Source organism: Lissotriton vulgaris, chromosome 7, assembly GCF_964263255.1.
Source record: "Lissotriton vulgaris chromosome 7, aLisVul1.2, whole genome shotgun sequence".
Taxonomy (NCBI): domain Eukaryota; kingdom Metazoa; phylum Chordata; class Amphibia; order Caudata; family Salamandridae; genus Lissotriton; species Lissotriton vulgaris.
The window spans coordinates 1,742,636,746-1,742,657,595 of NC_141695.1; the positions used below are offsets into that span (position 1 = coordinate 1,742,636,746).

Genomic DNA, 20,850 nt, shown 5'->3' on the forward strand with positions numbered 1-20,850 from the left:
GTTAAGATACAGATGCTTCTCCAGATAGACAATCAAGTCTCTTCAGTGATATCTTCTTGCACTATTGGTTTATGCCAGCTTTAATTACAAACCCCCTGCTCAGCTTCCTTATTACAGTAAACTGCTGTGCATGGCAGCCATTATGGGGCAACCTGTGGTTCGGGTATAAAGACACAAGGGACACCCTACCCACATGGAACCAGGGTACCTGTGGTAGCCTCTCCCATGGTATCAACAATTTTATTCTTCCCAAATTTCAGACATTAATAAATGTAGAGGCAAGAATGCTGATGTACTCCGCATCTCCGCATTACTGCAACTAGTTTAATGAACTACACCATCACCAGTCTGTTCTCAAAGATCCTTCAAACCTGGCATTTCCCTTAATCCTCTGTGCTGTTTTCTTCACAGGTGGTCTGTTTAGCACCAAGAGATCCCTTTACAAATCCAATTACAAATTCAGAGTTGGATTTTCTTTCAGTGTTCGGAGACATAAACTCTCACTGCTAACAAAATAGAGATTCTTTTGATGCCAGGTGGGACAAACATTTCTTCTGATTTGGAAGGTCACTGGGTGAAAATCACCCCCACTTTGTCAAAGTGACCTTCTTTGCATGTTGGCAGCATAGTTCTGTAAGTCTCATCTAGATCATAAGAATTTCATAATGAGGTCTGAGCTATTTGAGAACCATGCCCTTCCTGCTCCCTCTTTCTATCTAATGCATATGCATTTGTTTAAAGTTTTTTTGGTGGAGTACTAGGAATAAACTAGATATCAATGTTGGCAATGCCATTCGAGTAGAAAAGTTGTTTGTATGTTAAACAACATACAGACAATTTAAAGCCCAATTGATATGTTGGCCAAGAGGGAACTCCGTTGCAATAGCGATGATGTTCCTTCCCCGCCAACGGTGAACAGACAAAATATCGACTCCAAAATATCGACTGGACATAATATCGAGTTTTAAATATAGACTGGACAAAATATCGACTGGACATAATATCGACTACAAAAATATCGTTTTTCAGGTAAGTGAAGTAATATCGACTGTTTAAAATATAGATAGCAAAAATATCGAATTTTTAATAATATATAATATTTTATAGTGTATTTTTATGTAATAATATGTGTGAAAAGTGTGTATTAATGTTATAAAATATTTTATTAAATGGAATTTGTTTTTTTAATAATTGCGTTATGTAATTCTGTAGCGGGTTGTGGGTTTATAGGGGAATAGGGTGGGAAGTAATTTAATAATAATTAATTAATTAATATATGTTTGTAAATATTTATAATTAATAATTAATTGATAATTAATAATAATTAGTTAATTAATTAATATAATTGTGTACATATTTTGAATTAGTAATTAATTGGTAATTGATTAATTGTAATTAGTTAATTACATTAATTAGAGTACATTTTAATATATATAATTTTGTGTTATTGTTAAGTAATTAATTGGGAAAAATAATATTAATTATTAAAATAATTACAGCTAATGTGCTCATATATTTACTTTATTGTTATTGTTAATTAATAATTAATTGGTAATTTAATAATATTGATACATTTTGGGTAAAGGAGTATTTTTAGGGTTCAGGGTCAGTTTTTAGTTTTTGGGTAAAGGGGCATTTTTAGGGTTCAGGGTCAGTTTTCAGTTTTTGGGTAAAGGGGCATTTTTAGGGTTCAGGGTCAGTTTTCAGTTTTTGGGTCAAGGGGCATTTTTAGGGTTCAGGGTCAGTTTTCAGTTTTTGGGTAAAGGGGCATTTTTAGGGTTCAGGGTCAGTTTTCAGTTTTTGGGTAAAGGGGCATTTTTAGGGTTCAGGGTCAGTTTTCAGTTTTTGGGTAAAGGGGCATTTTTAGGGTTCAGGGTCAGTTTTCAGTTTTTGGGTAAAGGGGCATTTTTAGGGTTCAGGGTCAGTTTTTAGTTTTTGGGTAAAGGGGTATTTTTAGGGTTCAGGGTCAGTTTTGGGTTTTTGGGTAAAGGGGTATATTTTAGGGTTCAGGGTCAACAAATAAGATTGTAATTTTTTTTTTTTATTATTTTCATTTATTATTTAATTATTATAATTTAATTTAAGTATTTTTAAGTATATTTTAGTCATTAAAATTTAATATTAATTTAATTTAACACTGTTTTTAATAAAGTCGATATTTTACATCTATATTATTGTTAACGATATTTTGTACTCGATATTTTTGTACTTACCTGTTTGCAGGTCGATATTTTGGCAGTCTATATTATTTCAGTGATCCCCGCCAACATAGTGGTCCTCCTACCTGATTTAAATATGGCCCGACCATATGTTTGTCCATGGAAGTGACTACTCTGTCACTGCCATGGGTTGGGCCTTTGGAAAATGGCTATATGCCCCATTAGGATGGGGCGACATGTAGCAGTTTTTAATGTCCCTTACCAGCATACAACCAGCAGCAAGGTTACCTGCACCAAACTGCAAAAAGCATTGATAGAAACCACCTTGGTTGCAGTTCCTGGCAATGCTTTAGAAATGGCTGCCAGCTTGGAGGTCATTTTTAAATTAGGCAGGCAGCATTTCTGTCACGGCGATGAAGTAATTTTCTCCATCGCTGTGGTAGCTAAATGAGCTGCCCCCCCCCCCCCCCCCCCAGATATAAATCGGGCACTGAATTCCTATTTACATAAGTAGATCAGGAATATGTGCTTTGTTATCAGTATTTACTAAAAAACTGTGGATCAAGGTTGTCCCAAACTCAAGCAGACCTCCGGTTGAGGAGCGGATCCTGAACCATTTCAAAACAGAGTCCAAGAAAAAGCTTTCTGTGTCTTGTTCTCCAAAGCCGGTGGAGTTTTAACTTACTTGTTATGGTGGGAAAGATCTTTATGTGCAATAGTTAGCATCCAGACATTTCTTTGATTCCAGGATTCTTAGGAACCCCCAAACATAACAACTATTGGGTTTTTATTGAAAGAGCAGATAGTACAGCTCACAGTATCTTTACTGATATGGATCCTGTAACCTTGCCCAGAATGACACTGGGCAAACATGGTTTGGCCTTCTATTGGTGGAGTAATAAATGGGGCACTTATTAGATGTTGTACGTATGATTCTCTAAGTTGCATACATTATAGGGTGCAATGTAAAATCAAAAAGGCTTCTGTAGTGTTGCTACTGATAATTGGATGCAGTGGTTAAAACATGCATTGTCACCTATTCAGTAATTGCCTATTCTTAGAATGGTGTCTCGATCTAATTGAACAAGTAATGCACCAGTCTATTTCTATAGGTAAAAATACATTTTAAAATATAGTAAAAATAAGAGATGCCATGAGATTGAGACTGTAAGAAATGATGCAAGAGTGAGGCTGGCCAAGGAATTTAGGGCCTGGTTAGGATCCGCCCGCCACCCCAACATATACGGGACCGCCTGACAGGCTGTCGGTTGTCCCAAAATAGGCATTAGGATGTGACAACCACCACGGCGGTCAAAATGCCTATGTGTTGCAACGCGACAGGTGCTGCGAGCTGCAGCACATGCCGCAATGAAAAAAGGGGACACTTTACATATCCCTGCACTACATGACAGGCACCATGCGGTGCCTGCCACATGGTGCAGGGATATGTTGGGGGGCTCCATAGATGCCCCCGAGGTCCCCTGTCTAGGGTCCAGGGGGGAAGGGCGGCCTGCTACGGGCTTCTATAGTCCCTCTTCACCTGCCTTTTCATGGCAGTTTACGTGCCATGAAAAGGCAGGGGGAAAGGGACATCCCAATCCCTACGGCAGTGCCTGGTAGGCACTGCCACCATTCCCTATGGCGGTGCCTGGTAGGCACTGCCACCAATCCCTACAGTGGTGCCTGGTTGGCACTGCCACCATTGTAGGGATATGAATCCCCTTCAACGCACCAGCCGGCTCAAGGAGCTCATCGGATGCATGTTGGCCGGTCTTTACGACCGCCACCTATCCGCACACCATGGTAACATGGGAGGTAGATATCATGGTTCCGATGGCAGTGGGACCGCCACAGACAGGCTGTCTGTGAAGATCCCGCAATCATCATAATCAGCCCCTTAGTGCCATCCACAAATAATGTCAATAATAATGGATTGGCCATATTATAACAGTTCCCTTTGTGGGGTTGGAAAGGAATTTAATACATTTCAAAATGACATTCCAAACCAGAGAATTGTCTTGAAAAGCCTGCTATTTAACTTGCTTGAAGAATATCCCAAATCTTTTATAAGGTTTCATAGATTCCAACACCAATGAACACATCAGACATTGATAGCTATCACTAGCAAAAGAGGTATTTTTTTATTTTTATTAGAGGTGTTTTTATACAAATAATAAATTAAGTTTCTCTGTGACTGGAAGTTGTTTTTTAAACAAATTTCACATAAATCTGAGTTTACTAATTGCATTGCACAACACCAGGTGACCTATTATACATTGTGCCCCATTGGTGCAACATGATTTGCACTGCTCTGGGCGCTTTTACTCCTCGCTAAAGATAATGTCGGTTCATGTCTAGTGAACGACCAAGCTTTCAAACAACAGCTCTGTCTTTCACTAGTAAGACCTCCTCAGTATTGGCACAATCATCATCCTTAGCGCCGGTGCTAAGACACTGCAGTTTTACTGTAATTGACCCAGTTAAGGGTACACTTTGGTGCAATCCAGGACATGGCACACAATGGGTCCAAGTCTTCTCAGAACTGTTAAGTCACAAAGGGCTTCTAATAGGAACATTACAATTCCCAGCCCACCAATCCTCTGAAAAGCAGTGAAGAATGTACAGAAATTTACAGTGCATTAAATTACAATTTCTTTATGATTCTGGGAGTTAGATATTTATCTTCTAGGATTTAAATGGCTGCTCAGGAGGTTCAAGCCTACCAAACCTTTCTCGCTCAAATGCCATGATTGCTCCATTTTGAGCAGGCCTAGGTCCATACCCTTAGACACTCACAAACACAAAGACCTCTTTCACCCCACACTAGAGCAAGATGGATAACCAGTCACCTTCAAGGCGTTGTTGAAGAGCGACCCAACACTCTGGAAGCAGCCGTTATCCTTCTGATGGGATGAGAGCCAGTGCAGGGGTTCGGATAGTTGCTTCTCTTCTATGAAAATGTGTGCCCTGGCCTGAGCAAAGGTCTTGAGCACAAAGGCCGTCAGCCTGAAAGACAGAAACAAAGAAATAAAAATGTTCTGGTGAAGCATCAAGGTTCGGCTGCCTGGAACGCCCTTCCCGTGGAGCTTAGGGACATTCAGGATTTCAAGCTTTTTAAAAAATCCCTCAAAACTAAACTCTTTAAAATGATTAAGTAACTCTCTTCTCTTTCTGCACACTTTCTCACTGTTTTTGCACGCGCCAGGACACTCTTGAGTATTTGAGCACGCTACAAAACCCTCTATAACATAACATTCGGAGTGAAAGTCTTCAAAGGCACTCCAAGGAGCTCAAAAGGGGTAAAGCAAACTCCACACTCTTGGGATATTAGGCAAATACTTATCAGTGGCACCGACTATGGTGTCCTACGGTTAGACCTAAAGAGGGATATTTTGTATGTGCACAATGCTGCTTTGGCCTCTACAAGACAGGAAGGTCTTCAGAGCCAGAACTAAGATCCACCGGATGACATTGAATGATAAAGAATTAACTTTCTAAGGTTTCCATTGTAGGAACAGAGAGTCCTGCAGTCTGGATCGATCCCAGTCACATAAGGGAAGGGACCTGGGTTGCTGACCACTGCTACCTACTCACCAGGTGTTTCCCTGCCCAGGAGGGCCAAAGGCGCTGTAGCTGCCATCGTGGTGCTTGAAACGCAGCTGCTTTTGGTACCCTAGGGGGAGGAAGATAATCAACACTTAATTACATATTGTGCAAACAATGTAAAATACAAGATGGTTCTAAGGACACCCTCCCTCTGTCAAAATCTGATTATAGTCTAGCGCCTCAACCCTGAAGAAGGAGTTATTTTAGGGCGAATGGCACTTGTCTCCTCTGTGATGTCTTTGATATGAGCACCAAGGCACAATCCTTCAGTTCAAGTAATAACCGACTAGATGGATAATTCCACCACTCACCGCTTATCATGTACTCAATCGCCTTGGATTTTATTTCATCGGTCAGTTGTCCGGTTTTATTCAAATAATCCAGGACATAGATGTTGGGGGTTAAAAGGGCTATGTTCTGCTCGCCGCAGCCAGACGGCATCTGCAGGAGATGGTGCAAGTTCTGGATGACGGTTCCCATGAGGTCCCCTGCAGGATGGAGAAGGTTGGGAGGTCTGTTAAATCCTCTTTTACAGTCTAGCACTACATTACAATACCCCATCTATGTTCCTATTGACTTTCCCTCTTACACCACTCACAGTATTTTCTGAACACATTCGCATAATCATCCTTTGCAATGTGTTGTGCTTGAGAGACACACGATATTGGCACTCTTCATACGATCATCTTGTTAAGAACTGATAGCACATGGTGAAAACAGCCGCGTTCCAGTACATGTATAGAGAGGCTCAGCATGGTTGTAGGCCATTACAGGTTTCACAAAATCTCTAGGATGTAGTAGGCGCTGTCGGAACGTGTGTGTTTTTGGAAGGCAAAGTCACAGGTTGAAAACCACTCTCTGCTCATGTTGGCTCACCCAGTCCAAGGTTCATCCAGAGCTCTTTTGGCAGACTCAAACTCCAACCCTTTCCAGGGCCCTGTCCTCTCTAATACCCCAACTTTGCTCTCCACATGCTCATATGGTGAAGTGGTTTACCATGGCCACAGGCCTGGCACCACAGAAACTGTAACTGTGGTTCTTAACTTTCCCCAAGTTGCCCACTCATAGCCTGCTCTTTTATAAACATGGTTGATGTGGCTTAGCTCTGCTATAAGACACTGATTATACATTCATGGCTTTCTTTCTGAGGTTTGGACAACAACTTTGAAGGATGTCCTTCCCTAATTAGAACAATGTTGCTTTAAAATATTTGTCTCTTTTTAAATGTCTATCATTTTCACATTCTGAGATTACATTTTGTTGCAAACTTTTCGTGCTCTTGTTTTAATTTGACTCTGCTGCAAACAATATTTGACTGAAATTTAACATAATATTACCATATTACCAGAATGGAGAAGACCTTTTGCTCAACCAGAAGCCATTCATCAATTACGAGCCTTTTGACATTTATTTGGTCAAAGTAGGACGAAAGGGTAACCCAGAGGATGCAGGGTTGATGGAACTGATGGGTCAATGTAGGCGCCTTCACATTCTACGACAGGGACAGGAAGGGTTTTTGGGTCTTAACGATCACTTACCAACAACGGAGTAATAGGCCCGTGAAGATCCTTCCACCATATTCTCGGGAACCTTAAGGTGAATCTTTTCGGAAACAGGGCTGTCAGCTAAAAGATAACACAAGACATGGTCTAAGGCATAGGAAGTGTTTTCTGATTTGGTGTGTCAAAGGTTGGAGAGGGTAGCTGAGCTCACCCTGATTTGCAAATCCTAATTTCCTTCCTTCTTTGTGAGGATTTGATGTAGAGCTTGAACAATAAAGTCCAAACTCTGTAAATATCACACATTAGTTTTGCGCAGCAATTCAAATCCTTGCATTATAAGCTAATATGTTTCTGAATGCATTTAGACTTTGTTTACTGCATAAAACATTGTTTTCCACACCTACAATTGTATGTTGAGCAGGTGCCCAACAAAGAAGGGAAGAAAGCAGAAGGGATAAGGTTTAGGAGTGGGGCTCTCTGGAGGGCTGTTTGGGGCCCATTAGAGAAATAGATAAGATGCAGATCAGTATTACTACAATAACAGAGGGTAATGGAAGACAGGAACAAGGCGCATTAAAAGAGATTCATGGGTTGTGGAATGCCATAATTTCGAAGAGAGCTTAAAGTAAGGATTGAGATACTTTGAACAAGATGTATGTAGGCTTCAGAACAGAAATGGCAGAGGGTGGTGGAAAACAAGACTAAGCTACATTGAAAGACCTGTGTGTGGCCCTTAGTGGTGGTATAGCACAGTTGCCATGGGTCAGAGATGAAAAGCAGCATCAGAAATGTGTCATAACAGAGGATGCTGCTGCTTAGGATTGATGTACATTACTTGAGCTGTGTGTGGGTCTCAGGACTGGAATAGCCGAGGTGCCAAAGGACAAGACTAGATCAATTTGCAGAGCTCTAAATTTAAAGTGTCAAGTGTGTGTTTTTTGTGAAGACAAATTTAACAAGGTGATACCTTTTAGATGTGATGAACCCACCTTTTGCACAGATCAGAGCATTGACAGTCTCTTCCTTCTCTATCCCTTCAGGCTGAAAAAAACACACAGGGCAGAGAATTAAGATTTGCACCAGACAGAAATAAAAAATTTAGATAAATTGGGAAGGAAGCAGCAGGAAATGTCAGTTTATATCTGGGAGGTCTCTCAGCGAGCATTTCATGCCAGATAATGGAAAATTCCCACTGAAATAAGTATCAAGAGTACACACCACCCCTACATTACCTCCACGAGAAGCGATTTGACGACTGTATCCTTCCTGTGCACATCATGGGCAATAATTAGGTTCCCGCACAGATCTTCTCCCTTCAGTGTCTCAGCGCTAACTGTGAAATTCACCTCTCCTGAAATAGACAGCAACAGCAAAAGGCAAATCATTGCGACAAAGAGAAGGAATAAAAAATCAAAATATCTTCCTCTAAACCCAAGCCAACGTTTGAGATTCATTTAGGAGGACACATGGCTCGATGGTGTTTAGATAATTGTACTAGGAGTTCGGAGAGGTGTGGCGCAGCGGCCAGGGCAGTTGACTTCGGAGCACAGGGTACACAGTTCAATCCCCGGCTCTGGCAGCAGCTCAGCTCAGCACCATGTGACTCTGGGCAATAGCTCACTTGGGGCCAGATGTAGGTAAATATCATTAACCGATTCTAAAAGTCCGAATTTGACCGATTCGGTATTTTAGAATCGGTAAATGATATGTAGATAATGATTCGGTAAATTTTACTGAATCGGTAAAATTCGGTAAATACCGAATCGGTATTTACCGATTCAGTATTCCCCATTCATTCCTATGGGCCTGGAGGCCCATAGGAATTAATGAGAATTACTGATTCGGTAAATACCGATTCGGTAATAGGGGGTAGACCTACAAGGGTGGCAGGGTGTCACATTGACACCCTGTTGCACCCCTGAATAGTGCATGGGTGCACATGTGGCACACATACACGCCCTAAGGGCATGTATGTCTGCCACATGGCACTATTAAAAAAAAGCACAAATTTGCTTTTTTAATGGTTTTCGGTATTTACTACCAACTTGTAGTTGGTGGTAAATAACAAATCCTTACAAGTTAAAAGCACTCACTTGAGTGCTTCCTACATTAAGGATTCGGTAATTTACCGAATCAATATTTAAGAATTCGGTAAATTACCGAATCCTTAAATTAGGCCCCTACATCCCAAAAGCCTAAAACCGGTCGGTAACGACCGAAATTCGGTAATTTTGGCCGTTACAGACCAGTATTGGGCTTCCTACATCCGGCCCTTAATTTCCACAACGGCCTCCAGCGCCTTGAGACCCATAAGGGTAAGTAGTTTGCGCTTTAGAAATATGGATTTGTTATCTTTACGGAAACTTCTCCTTAATAGTTCTTAGAGGAGAGGTGAACATCTCTGTTCCAGGAGAAATGTCTCCATTCCATTACAAATTACCTTTACAGCAGGCAGCAGAATGAACACTGGTGAAGATTAGGAGACCCTTCTACTCCATGAGGATTTCATTACATCCTAAGAATCTACTCTTTTGAGGCAGCACAGGTCTGAACAGAGAGACAATCTGAGCATCCCTCTCTTTTTGGGAATATAGGGGCATATTATCTGGATGTGCGTTATATAACGCACATCGCACATTTCCATATCGCCGGCTATCGCCGGATTTTTATGCTGTGTTACACGTAGGCGAAATGAAATCCGCCGATAGTCGGCGATATGGAACATTAGTGCATGAAAACAAACTTTGTTTTCATGCGCTAATGTGTGCCTTGATAATATGGGGGGGTGGATTCAGCGTTATGTTCCACACCCCCATGTTATCAATGTCTTAACACCTGGTCAGAGCAGGCGTTGGGAGACCTGCGATAAACAAGTTTATCACGGGTCTTCTTCTCCCAACGCCTGCCTTGGTAATAGGGTGTTCCCACCTCCAACCACATTTTACATGTGGTTGGACGTGGGAATGCCCACTTTGCATGTCATTAGCGATGTTTCTCGCTGACATGCAAAGTGGGCTTGAGCCAGGCGTTAGCATGCCCTTGTTAAAATGGCGCTGGAAGTATCACCGCTTTCTCGGCACAATTCGCCGAAAAAGCGGCGATACTTCAGCTTGCTAATATGCCCCATAGGGTCCAAAGAATAAATATGGCATTGAAGAAGCCTTTAATTCACAAAATGTTTGGGGCTGTGACTACAAAATACCTTTTTTCACAATGTAAAAAAAGACCTCTTGGAAAGTGATTCCAACTTGTAAAAGGGGTTTGTCTTGAATTGCCATGAGACATGCCAAGGGTCTGTGGCCGCAGCTGTGGCCGTATACCCGTGATCAGATGCCATCCCTCAATTTACAAAGTGTATGATTGAGCTCCCACTATGCTTTCCCAGCATGCCAACTTGTTTAAAAGCAACACATGCGCCTTTAATGGGCACCAGCAGCTTCTAGAAAAAATGCTGACATTTTGGGAATGCAAAAGCAGGGGGCTCAGGTCCACTGTCCCTCACAGGCCTCTCGATCGGCTTTGGTAGACATTCAAAGAGGAAGGTTACACCCCACTTGCCTCACTAATATTCACAAGGCCTTGAAGCCCTCTAGGAATATACATTGGGTGACTTGACTGTAAAGTAAATGAGTCATGTTGCAAGATACAAAACTTGAGCTTCATACTTATGACCTGTCCTTTGATGGACAAGGCCCTCACTGGCAGGAGGATGCTCAGCTGATGCAGTGCAATGTGTTAGCAGTAGAGTGAAGATCCACATTTCTATCTGCTCCAATGAGATCTTGTCTATTGCCACCAAGAGCTCCACTGACAGAAGGCTGTAGCTTCAATGCACAGAACAGATTCAAGCATCTCCTTATTAGCCACATCGCTGCGTGCAGGACTCCCCTCCTGTGCTGGACCACAATTAAAACGGGTGTGGCCATCATGAGCACACGAGCACTGTGCTGCATGACGAGCTGAGCTTGTCATGAGCATGGAAGGGGTTATTAGGAGTTGCTTTATCAGTCTCAGACCTTCTGACAAAAGGCAAGGCACACAGGGGAAAGTAAGTGACACTATGAGGGCCCGACCGAAGATCGTATTTGAAATAGTCCTTACCAAGGGCTTTTAGGGTCACGTCCCAGGAGACAGTGACCCTCTCATTGGCAGGAACGCAGTATCCCTCCTCCTCATTTGCAGTAGCTTCTGCATGGTAGTCTTCTGATTTATCCAGGTGGATGCTGACCTGTCAAGAAAAGGACAACACAGACATGAAGGCCTCCCGATTAAAGAGAGCACACCTCAGAACCCTCCAATTAATCCCCGACCCCAGAATTAAATAATTCCAGAAGCCAAAAAACACTAATCCTGAGATCCAGAGCAGCTAGCTACCTGGTGTAAAGCTCTCCAACTTCTCATTGGGGAAGTAATTACTATACAATACAATTGCAACGCCATACAAATTATAACCCATAGTAAAATTAATAGTGTCGGACTCAGCAGTCAGACGATTGTAGTTCATACAGGCTGAAAAATACCGTCACTCCTTGACACTTTTATACTCACATAAGACAAAGCTGATAAGGGTCATAGCCACCATCCGGTACTAAATCAGTGACACTATAAATCACCAACCAGAATCTGAACAGGCATGGAATAATGCAGCTGACCAACGGAGGACATCAATTTAGCCCGCCACTGCAGGCCCCAATGAGCTACTTCCTATGACCACTTCTTGACGTCTCACAATGAGAATCACATATGAGGTGATATTAACAAAGTCCATCCCAGAAGATTTCTCCACCATTTCTCCCTGTAAACAATGCCTGCTCAGCACCATACACTTTAAACAGAATATCTCAGAATGGATAATCCAGTGTAATATCCCTAAGAGAGGTGTGGCACTGAGAGAGGTGTAACGCAGCGGCCAGGGCGGCTGAATCCAGAGCGCGGGGCATATGGTTCGACCCCTGGTGCCGGCGGCAGCTCAGCTCAGCACCATGTGACTCTGGGCAATAGCTCTCTTAATCTCCCTGATGGCCCCCAGCGCTTTGAGACCCTTACGGCAGCCGCGGCCCGTGGAGGGAGTTCGTTGGGGCAGGGAGGCGGTGCGGGGGAGGGAGAGGGTGGGGGGTGGTAAACAACAGAATATGGATAATTGGAGGTAAGTAAACAATTTAATAAATAAAACGAATTTCGTAGCCCGCGCTGCATCGCGTTAGGGTGAATTGTTTGCACTTTACAAATAGCTGTTTTTTAAAATCCGGATAAGTGGAATATGAATGTGAGAATTTCCACCAAAGGACCAGCAGAGTTGCTCAAAGTGACCCGTTTACTGCAAACCATAACCTGAGTGCTGGTCGCTCACGCTTCTTCATCCATTACACTGTTAAGAGTTGTGATTCATAACATGGTAACTGCACCGCGATGGCCCTCCTGGATGACATGGAGGCACTTCAATGCAGTATTGTGATTGGTATGAACGCAGTGGTTTGGTGCTCAGATGGGGAATGGGAGGCTGTGCATGTTCCTCACCAGGCTGTGCATTGCAACCTGGTGGGGAAGTTGCAAAGTGTGCATGATTGTGTGGCGGGACCAAGAGGGCCAGCCAAGCAGTCAAACGCACTAAGGGAGTACAAACACCTCCTCGCACACCTCTGGCCAGCCCGAAAGCCACTGACTGCAATAAGAAAACTGAAAAGATAATAATGATACGTTATTATCATTTTATTTTTCCTTTTGAGTAGTGGGGCGAAGCTCCTCCACCTCAGCGAAAGAGCTGCCACTGATGCCAAAAAGTTTTGGTGTCTTGCACTTTGCTTAATAAAGTTTGGAGAAATGAACAAAAAAATTGACTTACTCGTATGCACTTGTCGAGGTAGTTGAACACAGTGACCTTCAGTCTGAAAGCCTCACCACGAATGACAGAGTACGGAAGGGTCATATCGGTGAAGAAGGGCTGGAAGGCAGTCAGAGAAGTGGTGGGGGAGAGGCCGAAGCCGGTGTCGGGCGCCAGGCAGAAGGCACTGGCTTTCCATTCAGTGATGGTGTCGGGGATCGTGGACTGGAGTTCGATAGTCCCTGTGTCACTGATAAGAAATGAAAAAATAAAGATTTACCTAAATAGTATTCTCAAAAGTGCTTGTGCAACACATACTTCCAATCTGTATAGTATATATAGGGTAAGAGCAAATATATTACAGTGATAGCTACTGGAGCGGCAACATAAACATCTATATCCAACAGATAAAGAAGCAGAAGTTTTCTGTTTAAAAGTTCTACCTCGCTTCTTGCATTGCAAGCAGCACCCTATGGCCCCTTCATAAGGCATCACTAAAGGGAAATGAAGCCTGGAATACAGGTTCCTCAACCAGCCTTGACATGATCAACTAAGACTGACTTTCTCAATCAATCATGTCAATCAATCCCGTGTTCGTTAAGCGCGACTGCTCACCATAAGGGTCTCAAGGCGCTTGGGAGGAGGGGAGGTGCTGGTTCCAGTCCATCAAGGAGTGGGTCTGTTGAAGAGCCAAGTTTTGAAGATGGGTAATGATGTAGTCTGTCTGGGGTGGAGCGGTAGGGCGTTCCAGGCTCTGGCCGCGAGGAAGGAGAAGGAGCGGCCTCCCGATCTGCTCTTTCTGGTGCGGGGGACCACAGCGTAGGAGAGCTGGGCTGATCATAGGGCTCTTTGGGGTGCTTGGAATTTGAGTCAGCTGTTGAGATATGCTAGTCTGATGTTGTGGAGGGCTTTGTGTGCATGGGTGAGGAGAGATGTGGCAGTGTCTTGGTAGGTCGAGGACCAGTCTTGCGGCGGCCTTCTGTATGTTTTGTAGCTTGCAGGTGAGGGTTTTGTTTCTTCCGGTGTAGAGTGCGTTGGCGCAGTAGTTTCTGCTGGTGACGAGGGCTTGAGTGACGTGTCTTTCTGTGTTCGAGGGGGATCCATTTGAAGGTCTTACGTAGGAGGCGGAGGGTGTGGAAGCAGGAGTTGATCTGGCGGTCCATTTTGAGCTTGGAGTCTAGGATGATTCCAAGGTTGTGTGCGTGGTCCGTGGGGGTGGGTGGGCTTCCAAGGGCGGGGGGGCCACCAGGTGTCATTCTAGGCGTTGGGGTGTGGGCCTGTGATGAGGACTTCTGTTTTGTCAGTGTTGAGTTGTAGGCTGCTGCTTTTCATTAATTTAGCGACAGCTTCCATGCCTTCTTGGAAGTTGTGTTTGGCTGCTTTGGCTTCGATGGATAGGGAGAGGATGAGTTGGGCGTCTTCTGCGAATGAAACAACGTTGAGTCTGTATGTTCTCTCTCACTCATCAACATTACTACAAGCTTTCCTCAAGCTGATTCTTCAAGAGCACCACAAGCTTAACCTCACTGCCTCACCAACAGAAATAGACTCTTCCCTCATACTTCATAACCGCTGGTACTGCAAGTTCCTCACACAGCCGTAAGACTTCCTTTCTATCTAAATCACAAACAGGAGTACAGGATTTCCTAATACAGCTTCACCAATGGCAGTATAAGATTAGCTGAGAAACAGGGGGAGAAGGAGGATAAACAAAGCTAGGTCGGCCTCCAGTTGCATATATCAAAAGATCAGGAACTCATGGTGATGGGTCCAGAGACCTAGTTTGTATGTTATGGTTACTGCATAAGTTATGTCAGTGCTTACCAAAAGAGAAAGATAAATTTCTTTCTAGAGTCCCCTCACTCACCGGGGTTTCCCCACGGTGACATGCTTCATCATTGGGGCCATCCCAGTTCTCTACGAAAAGGGGCGTGCTGCGACTAGCGAACTACGCAGGAGCACTATATTTGTGAAAGGCTATGTTAGGTGTAAAGTGTTGTGGTGGTGGAGTGGTGGAGTGGGTGTGTGATTAAAAATACTGTGCTAGTGGGTCTCAACAATTTATTCTGCTCCTAGTTTGGTATATTAAAATGGGGTAACACTGCTATTTAACCTTGAATTGGGTTAAATCAGTGTTCTTTGGTCGACATGTTTCAAACTCCCCAAGCTTTTCATCAGGACCATACAGGGTCCAGCCCTGTATATACCACTCCTATATTTAAATAAATAGGATTAATTCGATATATTGTCTATGCACTGTTAATTTAAAACATGCGTGTTATACATACGATTTGTACCTTAATGATGTTTCTGTAAAAGAGAATGACATATGGTTAGTGGCAAAACATCCCCTCCTTAAGAGCAAGGGGATCACACATGCGATTCACATTTTTTAGGGCGGTGGTGTCCCTTGTGCACCTTATTGGTGCGTGCAGGCTCTCAAGTCCAGTGCAAAAACGTGAGAAACGTGGTTTTGTGAATTCACACATATAAACAACACAGGACTTAATGTGACTATAGACAAGACACACAACACATATGTTTCCAATTTCATCATGGCAAAAGTATATTTACATGTATTGGTGCTTAATCAAATCTAAGTATAACAACTCCTAACCGGATCACAATGTGGTTTGTCAATAAAAACAGTAACACATTCACCAGATTTGTAAACCTGACCTGCTAATCCAAGAAACCTTACAAAATCGAATGTCATACCAGTCTCTATGATACTGTAAGAAATGAGTGCACTAACCTATATGCTACTAAGGAACTAATTGCACCAACCACTATGCCACCATTAATCGCCCTTTTCTCTGATCCTAGTACACAAAAAACGATCGACGTTTTTCTTTTTACCAAAATTTTCTAAATAGCTTACAATAGAAGCAGAACATTTGAACACCATTGTAAAAATATTTTTCTACAAATACCCTTGTATAAATGGCATTACAGGGTCTTTTTGCAAACACACCCGTCCCATAACGCCAACGTCCTCCCAACATGGCCGCAATGCAACAAACGGTCTAGCTCTCATAATCTCCCCAACCCGGAAGCGCGGTGACTTCAAATACACCGCTCGCCCTACCGCCATCAATATGCGGTCGGGAGAGGAACGAATAGGTAATACTAAGCGGCTTCACCGATACGGAAGTAAGTACAGGCATACAAAGCGCAAACTGACATGATTCTGTATCGATCGCAACGAGGGTCTTATACTCTCCATTAGAAACGCGTTTTTCCCGAGGAAACGCTACTTTAACTATTGCTTTTAAAACCCAACAGCAATGCTTCCACGAGGTGATCCCGCCCTCGCCTGAGACCATGAAGTGCAATTAAGCACCAATACATGTAAATATACTTTTGCCATGTTGAAATTGGATACATATGTGTTGTGTGTCTTGTCTATAGTCACATTAAGTCCTGTGTTGTTTATATGTGTGAAGTCACAAAACCACGTTTCTCACACCGTTCTTATTTATTTTTTGCACTGGACTTGAGAGCGTGCACACACCAATAAGGTGCACAAGGGACACCACCGCCCTAAAAAATGTGAATCGCATGTGTGATCCCCTTGCTCTTAAGGAGGGGATGTTTTGCCACTAACCATATGTCATTCTCTTTTACATAAACGTCATTAAGGTACAAATCGTATGTATAACACGCATGTTTTAAATTAACAGCGCATAGACAATATATCGAATTAATCCTATTTATTTAAATATAGGAGTGGTATATACAGGGCTGGACCCTGTATGGTCCTGATGAAAAGCTTGGGGAGCTTGAAACATGTCGACCAAAGAACACTGATTTAACCCAATTCAAGGTTAAATAGCAGTGTTACCCCATTTTAATATACCAAACTAGGAGCAGAATAAATTGTTGAGGCCCACTAGCACTGTATTTTTAATCACACACCCACTCCACCACCACAACACTTTACACCACACATAGCCTTTCACAAATATAGTGCTCCTGCGTAGTTCACTAGTCGCAGCACGCCCCTTTTCGTAGAGAACTGGGATGGCCCCAATGATGAAGCATGTCACCGTGGGGAAACCCCGGTGAGTGAGGGGACTCTAGAAAGAAATTTTTCTTTCTCTTTTGGTAAGCACTGACATAACTTATGCAGTAACCATAACATACAAACTAGGTCTCTGGACCCATCACCATGGGTTCCTGATCTTTTTAGTATAAGATTAGCCTCAGCCGGCAACCCCTTGAAACACTTTAGTAGGTCAAACCTGATGATAGTTTTTTGGGGAAAGCTGACAGAATATACTGGAACATGCAGAGTTTGGAGCAACAATCAGCAGGACCCTCTTAGGTCCCATTTCAGGATAAAACGTGTAATAGGCGATAATTATCACACACAATTAATTTGGTATTCTTCGCTGTTGATCTTTATTGTGTGTGATCATTATTGGACATAAGGCTATTGAACTTGTATTGGGGGCCTGGGGGCATATTTTTTTAGGTGATCCCGTGTCTGTGGACATTGATGTAGGACGGGCGGGTGTGAGTGACATTGAGAAGAGGTTAAATCAGGGGGATCATGTGTCTTACTAGAAGGGGTGTCCATGAGCAATGGGGAGAAGATGTAGCCTTACGGCTAGAGCGGTTAACCTCGAAGCTAGGGAACCAGGTTTGAGTCTCGGCAGAGATGCATAACATCCTGTGATTCTGGGTAAATCATTTAATCTCACAGAGGAAATCGCAATTTTGCAAATGCATTTAGGGAATCGCAATTTGCGATTCCTTAAATGCAATGCTTGAAACAAAAAATATTGCGACCTGGCTTTAAGGAATAGAAAATAACCACCAACTTCAAGTTGGTGGTAATTTGCAAATTCCTAGAAAAATGAACTTTTTTGCATTTTTCTCGGTATTAAGGACTCGCAAAATACAATGTTGATACATCTGGCCCTAGATGACTGGTAAAGAAGAAGGAATGTTACTTACTCAGTGGTCTTCAGATCCCAGATCCAGGTCTCAGGGAAGTAGGTCCGAACTGTCTCCGTCGCCGATTCCATGAATGCTTCATTATAAACATCCCCTTCTGAAAATGCCATCGGGCTGGCTTCTGGGAAAACAAAGAACTTTTGGCATAGAAGCATATTTGAGAAAAAAATATATTATGTGTTGTAACTTGGAACGCAACAATATTTGCACCCGGAGATGCAACTCTGTGCTTTTGATATCTTGTTACACACAATTCACTGATCAATTCAATCCTGGATTACAGACAATACCTCTATATAGTCATGACCTGTTGTGTGCCATCTTTTTATAGCTGATTCCAATGTGTCTTAATATATGGGATAAATCACCTGACAACATATGTATCATATGTATTACATGTATTCACTAATGGGATCTGTGACCATACAGAGAAACAGCTACAAACATCACCAACCCTCTATGCTGGAGTCCAGAAACTCTTTGTGTGTTGGAGTAAGGGACCTGTTTGGGGGGGGGGGGGTGTAAGTGGGACCTGTCAGACTCGGGTACACCTGCCCTCTGACCTTTTTGAGACATGAACTTCCTCGTGTTGCTGCCGCTTGAAAATGTTGCACTCGGTTTCGTTTGGGAGTTGTCCTCAGAGTAGGCATGGAACTGTTGTTTTGGAGTAGTTGGCCTTCCTGCATGTTGAGTGCCCAAAAATAGCCCTTTCATCTGGAAGACCTCAGTGGTTTCTGATTTCTTAGATATACACTGAAACAATGTGGTAGAGTTGTGTGTAGTATTATTTGGAAAGTTCAGCACGTAAACTGGCTCGTATCCCATACCTGGAGCTGAATCATGGCCGGCACTTAAGGCGAGGTTACCCAGCCATATGAGTGAAGACTTCTTAATTTGTGCTGGTGTTTGCTGGTGCCTAATACCAGCACAGATTTCAAAACACCTGCAGTTAGTTATCAAAGTTCCTCACACGGTGGCACTGCCTTCCCTTATTTGAGCTGTGCAAATCAGTAAAGCATTACATAAAAAGTGATGCACCATAAAATAGGATAGATTTTGATCTTCCAGGCCATCAGGCAGCTTTAGGGGACTTGAAATAATCCAAAAAGTAATAACTATATGCGTGTGTTCACTAGAAGGTAATGCAGGCCCTAGCATTTGGAAATAGTGGTGGGAGTTGTGGGCGGACACGGCTGCAGCTGAATCCTGAAACATTATTAGGGCTCTGATACTGATAATGTTGCAAATTGAGTACTAGGTGGGACACATTTTAACAATCACAAAAGCCTCATAATACAGTATATCATCCCCACACTACTGATCATCCTGCTGAGACTACCAGAAACCAGACTCTGGGGCGTGGCAGAGTGCCCGAGACAAACTCAGAGAGGCCCTATTGTGAGGGCCCTACTAATGACAGAGCGTGTGCTATGGAAATGTGTATCAAATAAAAGATAACATGTCATGACATAACACAACGTTATATAACAAATATAAAAGACTCAAAATTGAATTGTATTGATATTTGGGCAGCACTCCTAGACAAACTGCAACATGGCATGGTGGAAGGTGAGTATAGCAAGCCATAATCATAGGAGAGTGGACTCTATCAACAAAACAGATAGTTTGGGCTGAATAGTTACATCATCACCTTTCGATGAAGTGCACGCCCCCTACTAGTCAGTACCATGCCCATCACACACGGGCAGGTTCTTATTGTTCCAATCGTCCCTCCTGGTCAGGTGGGAATTATCAGTCAAAATAAGGTGGGAAAAAAGAAATTTAGCAGACATTTTGAAAATCCCACCTGACCAGGTCAGAAGATTGAGCGCCTGCATGCGACTCAACATCTTCAGGTGCATTGTGTGAGCTAGGATTGCAGATGCAAAGGGTGCTGGTAGTCATGATTCAGGAGCATTGATGCCATTGTGTGTGGTCCCAGACGTGGATTGGCCACTGTAGAAACCAGGCAGTAATCGTGTTCATGAACTAAGCAAAGCCTGAAGTCCACCTTTGGGTCACACTTCTCCTGAGTTCAGATTAATCAGAACATCTAGTAATTATGGAGCTTGACCTCCTACGCGATCGACAAGCCAATCGGAGTTCACCTCTGGACATCTTGTCCTGTCCCCAAGTGTTTAAATGTGTTCATTGTTACTGTCCAGGGATTAGACAATCACAGGTTCCTAATTGAAGTTAGAGTTCAGGTGCCTCAGGAGATCAGTCTTGACCGTCCAATGACTCAAGCACAATGACTTGTAGCAGGTCAAAATGAAAGCTTGCGCGAGTGAAAGGTTTTTTTGCAACCTTCACTAAATTCTATAGCAACATTTGTAACTTTACAGGGTTCCAACATCTCACACGTTGCTCCTTGTGCATAGAAAATTCAGAAACTTCCAGAGAAATATCTTGTATACATTTTCAGCTGGGTTAGCAGTAGTAAATACTATATAAAGACAATTACAATTATACATTTGAATTTACATTTATCTTGCAAATGCGGAAAAAAGCTACACTTGGGTGAAGGTAAACAGGGAAAAAATTGTAACCCTGCATAAGAGTTAAAATCTGCACCTTTGCAAAGCATTTCCCGCAAAAAAATTAAAAAATAAATAAACAAAAACACTTTGGTCTACTCTAGTCAGTACTGAGCTTCCGCATTTGAGCTAAGTATGTAGCCTTAGGGCTGAGTTACCAGCCACCATTCAGAGGTCAAGACTGAAGGTACATTGGAATAGCTAATTATGTGACGACTGCAATCATATGTTAGAGAGTTTTGCAAATGATAACTTTGGTGCCT

The 20,850-nt window shown here is 42.8% G+C and overlaps 1 protein-coding gene across 2 annotated transcripts in view; it reads right to left on the bottom strand.

Moving 5' to 3' along the window:
• LOC147706551 (alpha-2-macroglobulin-like) overlaps window positions 1-20,850 on the bottom strand; it is a 150,397-nt gene that overhangs the window by 32,773 nt on the left and 96,774 nt on the right. The window contains exons 18-26 of one of the 2 annotated variants that reach the window (XM_086933018.1): window positions 18,051-18,171; window positions 13,110-13,338; window positions 11,369-11,495; window positions 8,500-8,618; window positions 8,257-8,308; window positions 7,304-7,390; window positions 6,077-6,253; window positions 5,754-5,832; window positions 5,009-5,165 (exon numbers count right to left, since the gene is read on the bottom strand). In XM_086933018.1, the coding sequence (XP_086789144.1) occupies window positions 5,009-5,165; window positions 5,754-5,832; window positions 6,077-6,253; window positions 7,304-7,390; window positions 8,257-8,308; window positions 8,500-8,618; window positions 11,369-11,495; window positions 13,110-13,338; window positions 18,051-18,171 (1,148 nt within the window). The remainder of the gene's footprint in view (window positions 1-5,008; window positions 5,166-5,753; window positions 5,833-6,076; window positions 6,254-7,303; window positions 7,391-8,256; window positions 8,309-8,499; window positions 8,619-11,368; window positions 11,496-13,109; window positions 13,339-18,050; window positions 18,172-20,850) is intronic. The other variant, XM_086933019.1, reaches the window with a different exon arrangement.